Source organism: Manis javanica, chromosome 5, assembly GCF_040802235.1.
Source record: "Manis javanica isolate MJ-LG chromosome 5, MJ_LKY, whole genome shotgun sequence".
Taxonomy (NCBI): domain Eukaryota; kingdom Metazoa; phylum Chordata; class Mammalia; order Pholidota; family Manidae; genus Manis; species Manis javanica.
The window spans coordinates 74429739-74442299 of NC_133160.1; the positions used below are offsets into that span (position 1 = coordinate 74429739).

Genomic DNA, 12561 nt, shown 5'->3' on the forward strand with positions numbered 1-12561 from the left:
ATTTAATAGCAAAAATTAATAAAAGAAGATTATTATCAATCTTATCTAAAAAGTTTTACTAACAGAGTATACTCTTTTCTGAAAAAAAGTAAAAGATATATTGTATAAAATGCAAGGTTAAAATACTCCTGATGAGCCGTAAATATGATAAGGCTATAATAATGACATCAGTGAAAACCCTTCCTTGACAGCACACATTCCTCTTCAATTCACACATATTGTTTTCCAGAGCTGAGCAATTTTGGAGTGATAAAGTCAGACTTTTATTTTAGGAGGAATGTGTGGTGTCCACCCAAGTTAACCTGAAATAGTTGAAGAACTTAAATGAAATTTAGTAAGCCAAATGCATTAAGAAATTCCAGAAACAAAAGTTAAGCTAATAATTCAGTACAGATACTAAAAATAATTACAAAAGGTGTGCATACTCAGCTTTAAACTTCATTTTCACTGGTAACCTCTAAGAAATAATTATTTGGGATAGAGTGACATATTTTCTTCTAGTCTTACCTAATAATGATGTAATTTATTTCAGGTAAGCTGCCATATAGAGCATGCTATTTTCCTCTATTAGTGTTCCCTTCCGAATTATTAAAGTATAGTCATAACATTGTTGAGTGTTTCACCATAAATAAACACACCATTAAAAGATGAACTTTTATAAGAATATTCAAAAGAATGATGCAAATACTGGTACTTTTTACAGGCGAGGCTGATTGTTTTTGAATCGCTAAAATTTCTTTAAGTAAATACATGAAGATGTTGATAGAAATATAAAAAAATGTTTTTTATATTTCTGTATTTTTTATATTTCAGTTATTTTTAAATTCTGTAGCAAAATAACTGAAAGTAAAATTATCTGGAGGGACAATTGAGGAACTGGAGTGTTTAGTTTAATCCTGCTTTCTCAGAGTTTGAAATGATGAATTTGATGTGAATCTTCAGGGTCCTTAAGTGGTCATAAAACTATAAACAATTCAGGGATAGGCTAAAATTCCCAAAGTACTTGCAACCACATTTAATCTTTCTGAATATCCACAGGGTTGAGATTAACTGTGCATACTACTAATTTTAATTATAGCTGAATAAATTTAATTATTCCTGAAAGATAGAAAAGTTGGTATTTGTTACAACTACTGTGTTCTCTATTGTAGCCTATGGTATTTATAATAGACACCAGGACAGTTAAGGCATAATGCTGTTGCCAAACACAAGAAGCTACATAAATCATATAAACAGATATTTAAAAGAAAAAATTATAAACATCCAGATTTTAATATTCTTCATGGAAGTAATAAAAAGTTGATTATAAGGTTTTGTTAATAGCAATCAATAACAGAATCAATGGCACAGCAATTTTCAATTATACAAGCCTTGCTGATTACATGGGCATTAGAGATTGATAGACTTGGGTTCAAGTCCTTTCTCCAGCTTTCACTGGCTGTGTGATATTAGGGAAATTATATAAGCTCTCTAGGGCCTCACTTTCTGCATTTTCAATATGAGAATTACTAGCCTCACAGGTGGTTGTGAAGATTAATTGAGAATGCATGGAAAGTACTAAGCACAATGTCTGGTAAGAATTTTGAGCTCAAAAATTTCTTTTCCAAGAAGAACAAAACTGGGTGTATTGCTTCCTGACTTCCAGCTATGCTTCAAAGCCAAGGTAATCAAAACAATATGGTACTGGCACAAGAACAGACCCATAGATCAATGGAACAGAATAGAGAGCCAAGAAATAAACCCATGCATATATGGTCAATTAATATATAACAAAGGAGAAAATAATATAGAATGGAGAAAGACAGTCTCTTAAATAAGTGGTGTGGGGAAACTAGACAGCTACATGCAAGAGAATGAAACTGGATTACTGTCTAACACCATACTCAAAAGTAAACTTGAACTGGATTAAAGAACTGAATATAAAACATGAAACTATAAAACTCTTAGAAGAAACATAGGCAAAAATCTCTTGGACAAACACATGTGCAATGTTTGACACATCTCCCCTGGCAAGGGACACAAGATAAAAAATGAACAAGTGGTGCTACCTCAAACTAAAATGCTTCCATACAGAAAGGACACCATTAACAAAACAAAAAGTCATCCAACAGTATGAGAGAATATGTTCATAAAGTAGTTATTTTATAAGGGCTTAACATCCAAAATATGTAAAGGTCTCATATGTCTCAACACCAAAAGCCAAACAACCTGATTAAAAAAATAGGTGGAGGGCCTAATAGACATTTCTCCAAAGAAGAAATACAGATGGCAACAGGCACATGAAGAGATGCTCCAAATTGCTAATCATCAGGGCAATGCAAATCCAAACAAAAATGAGATATCACCTCACACCAGTTAGAATGACCCTTATCCAAAAGAGAAGAAATAACAGGCATTGCCAAGGATGTGGAGAAAAGGGAATCTTCCTATACTGTTGGTGGGAATGTAAATTGGTACAACTGCTATGGAAACCAGTATGGAGATTCTGAAAAAAACTGAAAAAGAAATACCATCTGACCCAGTAAGTCTACTTCTAGGAATTTACCCAAAGAAAACAAAATCCCTGATAAAAAAATATTTTCAAACCTATGTTTATTGCTGCATTATTTACAATAGCCAAGATATGGAAGCAAGATGTGGTACCTATACATGACAGAATATTATTCAGCCATAAAAGGAAAGAAATCCTATCATTTGCAACAACATGGATGGACCTGGGGGATTGTGCTAATGAAATAAACCAGAGGAAGACAAATACCATATGATTTATGTATTTGTGGAATCCAGAAACAAACAAAACAAAACAAAACAAAAAAAATGAATAAAAGCAGTAGACCCATAGACACTAAGAAGTGACTGGTAGTTACCTTGGAGGAGGGGTTGTGGTGGATGGTGAGGAGGGTGAGGGAGATAAATGTGCACAAAATATCAATCATAATATAAGTTGGTCATGGAGATGGAAATGCAGCATGGAGACTAAAGTCAGTGATTCAGTAACAACTTTATGTTGACAGATAGTAACTGTACTAATTGGGGTGAGGATTTTATAATGTGTGTAACTGCTGAACTACTGTGTTTTATATTTATTTTTTATTTTTTGAACCACTGTGTTTTATACTTGAAACCGGTTAATATTGTGTATCAATTGTACTTCAATTTAAAAAAACCAGAGGTGGTACATATATACAATGGAATATTATTCAGCCATAAAAAAGAAAGAAATCTTGCCATTTACAACAACATGGATGGGCCTGGAGGGTATTATGCTAAGTGTAATAAGCCAGGCAGAGAAAGACAAATACCATATGATTTCACTTATATGTAGAATATAATAACAAAGCAAAACAAAATGAACAAAATAGCAATAGACTCAGAGACACAGAGAAGAGACTGGTGTGGAGGAGGAGTTGGGGTGGTCAGGTGAAACAGGTGAAGGGGATAAATGACACAAAATCTCAATGATAATATAAATTAGACATGGGAATGAAAGTACAGCAAATAGAATATAGTCAATAGTTCTGTAACAAATTTCTGTGTTGACAGTAACTACACTAGTTGGAGCGAGCATGTAATAATGTAGATTAACTGTCAAATCATTATACTGTGTACTTGAAACCAATACAATGTATATCAACTATACTTAAAAATAAATAAATAAGTAATTTAAACTATAAAAAGAAATTTCTCTTCCATTTCCTGTGGAGAGTCAAGAATCTTTCTAACTGAAATGCAAGGTTCTGTTTTATGTAGGGGAACAGAAAAATAGAATTTCAAGTTTCACAGCATTCCCTGATCTGAGTGTAAAGGAATGGAAAGGAATGGTGAGCTGGGAAGAGTAGTTAGATGCTGGTACAATGATGCAGGTTTGGGATGAAAAATTTGGAAGTGGAAAGGGGACAGAAAGTTTTGAAATGGAGCAGTATATGGTAAAAAGAGAGAATTAACAGAAATTCTTGAATTACTGGGAACAGGGGGTGAAAATGCCAATGCAGGTGCAAGGTTAGCATTTGTGTGGATCTTATTCTCATTTCTTCCCTGTCATCACTTCCAACTCTTCCATGTTTTTAACTTCCTCTCTGAAAACAAGTGCCACCTCCATTTTGACTAAATGTATAAGGCTGTCAAAAAGCAAGTAGTGATCAAAATTCAGGAGCAGCATGCATGGATCTGGAAATAGACCTCCTCCCAACCCCTTCTCTACATCCGACTCAAGCCCACCACTAATAGTTTCTTGGAGAATTTGTAAAGGCTTTTAGTTCATGTATGTCCAAGTAAATCTGGGTAGCAAGGAACTGTTTTCATGTAGGACATGTACTAAATTTATCTTTCTCTTTACAAAAACAGTTTGAATCACCCTATATATGCTAGAGATACCATGGAGAAATTTTGTTAGAAGTAAAAAGGAAAGGAATGGAGAATACTTTTCTTCTACACTCTCCAGCTTGTCACAGAGCATGAAGTCTTCCTACAGAATGGAAATGAAAAAGTAATCTGGAAAGGAATTTACAAAGGAAAGGATTCTACGTCCTTGAGGTAATCAAAACCACTTTCAAAAGTTAATGATATATCTAATTGAGAAAAATCCCTGCTGTTACCCACTATAGATGTGGGTAACAGCAGGGATCCTCATGTTGGTAAAGCACAGAGCTTCTAAAGAAAAAGCAGTTAATACTTGCATAACTTTAAATAAACATACACAGATAGAAAATTGGGAGGGTCAAATCTTGATGTTATTGTTGACCTGTTATTACCTTTGCTTCCTCATCACTCAGCCAATTAAAAGCCCTATTGATTTTATTTCAGAAATAGTTTTTACATCTCTCTCCTCTGTAATCTCACTTCCACAGGTTTAGTTAAAGCTGGCCTTCATTTTCTCTTCCTTGATTACTTCAGTAGTGATCTAATTTGTCTACTATCCTCCAGTTTCTCTCTGCTTTTCTCCACCCTCAACACTCCCACTCTACTGTTCTTTGATTCCAGTCTATGTGGGAATAATAGATCTCTCGGAAGGGGATAACAGTGTATCTTGGAATTCAAAATACTTAAATATGTAATTCTGAAAAATAATTAGATCTGAAATTACAATTTAGCAAAGCAGATTTAAAAACATTTTCATTTTTAAAAAAAGGTTGTGAAACAATTGCTAGGAATACACCAAGGTGGTATAGCTAAAGAAGGATAAGGTACTCAAAAAATGTTAATTATTTGTAAAGAATTATAATAATTCAAAACAAAAAAGAAAATATCTGTTTAACATAGTGGTTAAGAGTGAGAAAGCTCTGAATTTGAGTATCAGATCTATTGCTTAGCTGTGCTTTGGGGCAATTACTAAACCCCTCCAATATCAGCTTTGTCATGTATGTAATAGAGATGACATCAGGAGGGTTGTGATGAGAATTAAATAAGATTAATAGAATAATTAAATGGTTATCAAATAATGAGTTCTAGCCACCTAGTGAAGGGTCAGTACTATTATCTATTATCTAAATAAATTGACTACTTACTGGGCTCTCTCTCCTATACACCAGGGTTTAAAACATGTACGAGAGATGAAAGGAAGTGCATATAATCAAGGACAAAAACCAATTAGCAAAACAAAAAAGGTAAAAAATAATGTGAGGAAGGCTAAAGTTCAGAATGAGATTATTTTCTATAAATTGCTAACTGAAAGCGACTCTAATCAGCAATATTAATCCTGATAATATATTTCCTAGTCTCCTCTTCTGTCTCTTGCCCTCTCCAAGTCCCTGGAGCCATTCTATTTATGGAGTAAATTATAGACTTTACCATATTGGTCATCATCCTCTGAATAATGGCTAGTGTCTTTCTTTGTTTTTTCTTTTTTCTTTTGGCTACTGTCTTTTTTAAACTGTGCTGTTTGAATTACTCCAGAAGTAGTGGTCTACTAGCTCGAAGCAGACTTTCTGCATCATGATTTTACTCTATTTCTATTAGGATCACTGAAATTATACTTTTTTTTCAGTATCAATAAAATGAAAATCTAATGTGCCTTTTTATAAAGTGCTTCACTGAAGTAAAAATGATAGAATTCATTCTTTCTCTAGCTGGCAAGCAAAGTAATTAGAAGATGATTATATACTCCTTAAGGTAGCAAGTCTTTCAATATATTTTAAATTATATTTTGATACTATAATCTTCATTTCCATATTAGAAAAGTTAATGTGTGCACTAATCTAAAAAGTTGCATACTTGGTAATAGATATTTCAGCTAATGTAAATTAGCAGTTTCTGCTGAAGTGGGAAAAGATGGGGGAAGGACACTATTTGAAAGAATAATGAAATGCAATCAAAAAGTACAGTCCTCAGCAAGATTTGTTTTCAGGATCAGAAACATTGTTCTACTACTACTAATTTTAGTAGTATTGTCTATAGCATTGTTAATTATCTTCTGATATTGGCAATGAGTTCTATGATAAAAATTTCTACTAATTATTTTCTCATTAGAAATTAAATTAACATAATTCACCAAAATTTAGATCCAGTTCTTCAATTAAGAGTATATTTATTGATGACTTTTAAAGCTTAAATGCAATAAGTTATTTTACTTTTCTAATGCAATTATCCAACTTTTAAAGATATATAATATATATTTTAAATGGTGTTGTAATCAGTAATTAATGTTACAGTTAATCTTTGCTTCAGAAATGTTGCTTTTCAAAAAAAAAACCCTTGTTAAAATTTCATTTAAATATCTGAATTAGCTCGTATTTGTTAACTAAAAATATTTTCTAATCAACCTCAACTGCATTTCCTGATGGCTGTAATCATCAAATGCACACTTGCTGACAGGATTTATTTGACCTTCCATAATAAGCTATTGGACAGAGCTTTCAAAGCTAAATTAAAATGAACATCAAATTCCCTATGAGACAGAAGTGTCCACATTGTGCAAAGGTTTAATAGATCACATGTGTTTGCTAAAACTCAATGAAAATAACAGGTGTTTGTTGGTAGATGGTGACAGAGAAGTCTGAAATAAAAGAGTTTTACACCATAGTCTCAGATTCTCTAAGCTGAAAAGGTACTTTAAATGTCTTCAAACTTAATCACTTATTTGATATGGAATTTTATCCCTGACCTCCAATCTTGTTTGAACACCCAGTTGCTCACAAGACAGCCCATTGCTTCTTTGTATGTTTTTTCAGTCCCTTCACTGGGAAACACTTTTGCCCATTTTTGAATTCAGAGCCTCCAAACTGGCAGAGAAAAGCAGGATGTAACCCGATTTAGAAATGCAATATTAGCACCAGTTAAGCTTTTGCTTATTCCGTCTAGTGAGCTCACAGTTGAGGCAGAATTTTCTTCAGAATAGTTTCCACTGAATTGAAGTAGCCTCTATGTCTCTACATGATAAATGATATTCATTCAGGTGGAAAGTTCCTTGGATTCAGTTGTTTGTCTCTTCTCCAAGTATTTTAGAAACTGCCTATCTTAGGGAACCTTTGGGAGCCTCAGGGAAAAGTTGCCCTGTGAGTTCCATCTCTAGTTCTCAATTACCCTTATGTTACCAGGATTGCCAGATATTCTTTTGGATTACCAGGCAGAAGAGAAATCTAAATTTATACCTGCTAATTAGGTTGGGATGCTAGTGAGGAAGCCTGGGGTGGGGGTGGGGGAGTCACAATTTATGCAGTTTTAAAAGACCTGGATTTCTGGTCTTAATTCTTCTGCTTGTGAGTTTTATAATCCTAGGAAAGTCACCCACTTTATTCCTCTGATTTTCAGTTTCTTTATCTATAAAGGAAAAACAAATCTACCTATAATTTAGGGTTGTTCTAAGAATTAAAGGAAATAATACAGAATATTAAAAAATGAAATGCTCGATCTTTCCTCCTTACATCTTTAAATTCAGTAGCAAAGCAGCTTTTAATCCTAATGCCTTAATGGAAAGAAAGTAAAAGAGCTAACACATATTTAGAAAATGTAGAGTACTCTCATTCACCAGATGTTATCCCAATACAAAATAAGCTTTTAAATTTGGCTGTTTTTTGTCCCTCTTACTTGTCTCTCTAAACACCTCAGGAACCTAGGCAAGAATTGAAGAAGGCAGTTTTCTGATAGTGAATACAATGGTAATTAAACAAGTCACCATCTCCTGAGTGTTTATTATGTGCTAGTCACTACTCCCAAATAATTTACGTATCTATTTTCTTTTATGTTGTTATGACTACGGAGGGACTGGTCATGGATTCATTTTTTTTCTTGTCTGTCCTTTCCTGACAAAAAGTCCCTTGGTCTTATATTTGACTGAAGATTAAAGAATACATTTGGTCTTATTTCTGAAGACTCTTCATGACTATCTTTATTGCCTCTAGGACCATAACTTCGGCTCTCAACCTATAGTTAGGAAGGGCTCTTCTAAGAAAGATTCTTTTGTTAGCACTTGAATGAGGAGGTTAAGAGTGACCAAATTTCAGTTTTGAATTATACTTTCAATTGATGATGCTTTCTTTCCAGTTGAGAACTGTAAAAAATGTGCATGTCTGTTCCTGCTGTATATACTTTCAAGTAAGTGAACATAAGTATAAATATAATATTGGCACTGATTCATTCATCCAAGTAAAAATAGAATACCTCGTATCCTAGATACCATTCTAGTTGCAGGGGAATTTAACAGTGTATGTCAAGTGTTCCATCAAATCTGCATCAGGAAATGATTATTTTAAAGGTTACCAAAACAATAACAAAAAACAAAAACTTCCCTCCTCATTTCTTAATTCCTCATCTTTAACAGGTGCATCCTTTTACTTCATTTACATATATTCTTCTTTCACAAATTCCTTTTTCTCTTTCTACATAGATTTAGAAAGAATCTTTGAGAAGTGATTTTCTTTTCCACATCCTCTCTTGTTGATTAATGTTGCTAGCAACAGTCAGACCTTCTGAAAATGACGGAATTAATGTTTGCTACATTGTGAGAGGATTCTTAGTGCTCTCCATTACAAATTGTGGCAATGTTTACACACTTTTACATGCTGTTTACTATTCCTGATTATATTCTGGGGGAAAAAAGGTGGCTCGCTATCTCAGGAATTTGCAAATACTGTCAGGTCATTTTCACAATATCAGCATGGAGGGCACTATTCTTTTCTTGACAAAATATTAATGCATGTCACACTTGCATTTAAAGCTGTATATCTATTTTGGGAAGTTGACTGATATTCAAGGACAGTTATGTGCTCCTGATGCTACCGTTAAAGTTTTTGTTTTTCTACATCCTAAAGAAAAACAAAACATTTTATAAATTCTAACTTAGTAAGTTTCAGTAAGGTACCATGCCGATCAACAGCCCAAATACCTTGGCTCTAACAGTTTTTGTAGAATACCAGTCCATGATAGGTGGACATTAGTACTCTCTTATATTCTGATTTACCATAAAGCTAATAGTTACACGGCCAGGTAGCCAGTCAAGGGAGATGTAACATTTGCTCTGATTTCTGCAGATTGACAACTATAATCTCATTATTGCCATTTAGAGTGACAATATGTTAAGGGTAGACATGTGAGGAACTGGTACATTTTCAGGGTTTGAAAATTTTAATATTGGGAGAGGCAAATGGGTGTGGGAGAAACCTCAAAATTGAGCAGATTATACTTCAAATCATTTCTAGTAATGGAGTTAGGACTTTAAATCACTGGTAAATCATTTTCTGTTTGTCAAGGAGTAATTATAGTTCAGAATTTTTCAAAATAATACTCAAATTAACTAGTGGAGTATATTTTAATTTACATTCCACACTGGGCAGTCTACAATTAGTAGGATTTTCATAGAAACATGATGTGATGGTCTTAGATTTATTCACAACACAAAAAAATCTATGAACATTATAATATCAGTTTTGGGGGTTACAAATGAGAAAAAATGCTATAATAATAAATAAAGACATAGTACATTTCAAATCCTTTTTGCGTGTAATTTCTGCTGTCTTGAGGATTTGTGCTACAAATATTTGTTAAGTACCTTCATGAGCTAGGAACTGCAATACCATGATGGACAGAACACAGTTGCCACCAAGGCACATCCTGCCCAGCAAAGGAGGATGCTGGATAAGTAAACAACTGCCTGTGTGGACTTCCTCTGTGTTTTGTGTGCCTATTAGCATAATTCATGGAAATAATATAAGATACTTTCTCCCATCCAACACAAGCCCTGTTGGCTTATTAATCACTATGTACCATCCCTGCTGATCACAAACACATTTTCTCACTTACTATACAAAAACAGACCCATAGATCATTGAAACAGAATAGAGGGCCCAGAAATAAATCCAACCTTATAGTCAATTTGGACAAATCAGGCTAGAATATACAATGACTTTAAAGACATTCTCTTCAATAAATGGTGTTGGAAAAACTGGATAGCTACATGCAAGAGAATGAAATTGGACCACTTTCTTACACCACACACAAAAATAAACTGAAAATGGATCAAAGAACTAAATGTAACACCTGAAACCATAAAACTCCTAAAACACAGTCAATAAACACTTGGATATCAGCCTTAGCAATTTTTTTCTGGATATGTCTCCCCTGGTAAGGGAAACAGAAGCAAAAATAAGTGTGATTTTTTTCAAATAAGTAGCAAAAGGAAATATGTTATTTGGGGAACAATCAGAGACTGTGACAAACTAAAAAGCTTTTGAACAGTGAAGGAAACCATCAATAAAATGAAAAGGCAATCTATTGAATGGGAGAAGATATTTGCAAACGATATATCCAATAAGAGTTTAATATCCAAAATACATAAAGAACTCATACATCTCAACATCCTCCCCCAAAACCCCAAATAATCCAATTAAAAATGGGCAGAAGACGTGAATAGACATTTTCCAAAGAACACATTCAGATGGACAACAAATACAAAAGATGCTTAACATCACTAGTCATAAGGGAGATGCAAATCAAAGCCATTGAGATATCACCTCATACCTGTCAGAATGGCTGTTATCAAAACAAGAAATAAGAAATATTGGTGATGATGTGGAGAAAAGGGAACCCTTGTACACTTTTGGTAGGAATGTAAATTGTTGCAGCCACTATGGAAAACAGTATGAAGATTCCTCACAAAATTAAAACTAGAACCATCATCCAGTTCAGCAATTTCACTTCCGGATGTTTATCTGAAGAAAATGAAAACACTAATTCAAACTGCATGTATCCTTTTGATCATTTCAGCATTATTTACAATAGCCAAGATATGGGAGCAACCTATGTCAGTCAGTGGATGAATGGATAAAGAAGATATGGTACATATATAAATGGGACTATTACTCAGCCCTTGAAAAGAATGAAATCTTGGCCTTTGCAACAATATGGATGGGCAAGAGGGTATTATGCTAAATGAAATAAGTCAAACAGAGAAAGACAGTTATTTGATTTCACTTATTTGTGGAATCTGAAAAACAAAACAAATAAGCAAAGAAACAAACAAAAAATTGGAACAGTCTCATAAATACAGAGAACAAACCAGTGGTCACCAGAGGGGAGGGGACTGGGGGCTAAGTGAAATAGGTGAAGAGGATTAAGGGGTATAAATTCCCAGTTATAAAATAAGTAAGTCACAGGTAAAAAGTTCAGCACAAGGAATATAGTCAATAATACTGTAGTTGCGGCAGATGCTAACTATACTTACTGTGGTGAACTTTTTATAATGTATATAACTGTTTAATTACTATGTACATACACCTGACACTAATGTAATATTATATGCCAAATATACTTCAATTAAAAAAAAATTTTACTGCAAATTTCCCTGCCCTGAAACTATTCAGTGTAATACAGTTTATCTTGCTTCAGTCAAGAGAATGTTCCATCCTTATAACATGTACATTTGCAATGTGTTTAATGTATTTCTTCCCATTCCCACTGCATTCCTGGCTTGTCTTCATTACCTAGTCCCACATTATGGTCTCCTACATAGTATTTTCTGTCAGCTTGATTTCACTCCAACTCTTCCTGACACCTAAATCTTATTCTTATTTCAAGGAGTACCTAAAATCCTATTTCCACAAGAACATTTCCCTAGCCACTCCCAGTGACACTTCTCTGGACTGTGTGTTTTGGCACTTGGTCATGGAGTATCTCATTTTGTTGGTAAAGAGTTTTATGTGCATACTTTGCCCTCCTCAGGCAGCAGGAAGCTCCTGGACAGGAACTGTCTTACAAGCTCTGACCATAATGTCCTACAGCTGAGTTTTGTGAGTGTGTTGTGCAGTTACTCCTGAAATAGACCCGTCCAAGAACTAAGCATAGAACTGAACATCCAATACATACTCAAATTCACATACTGAAAGGCTGCAATACCAAGTTGTTCTAATGTCAGTGTACACGAGTTCAGTGTAATACTCAAAGGAGTTACTTACTAAGGCAAATTTTTTGTTGAGAATCATCTGCTCCACCAAAGATGACTCATTATGGAAAAGGTGGGGCTGCATGTGGCTCCACATGTGAGGAAACCACCAGAACTCATCCACAGACCCCAAAAGATGGTCATCCCCTTCATCTTCCTCCTCAGTTCCTTCAGGGGGAAGAAAGAGTATT

General features: G+C 34.1%; 1 protein-coding gene across 2 annotated transcripts in view; it reads right to left on the reverse strand.

Moving 5' to 3' along the window:
* NDST3 (N-deacetylase and N-sulfotransferase 3) overlaps positions 1 to 12561 on the reverse strand; it is a 199387-nt gene that overhangs the window by 110092 nt on the left and 76734 nt on the right. For both annotated transcript variants that reach the window (XM_073237117.1, XM_073237118.1), the window contains exon 4: positions 12384 to 12538. In XM_073237117.1, the coding sequence (XP_073093218.1) occupies positions 12384 to 12538 (155 nt within the window). The remainder of the gene's footprint in view (positions 1 to 12383; positions 12539 to 12561) is intronic.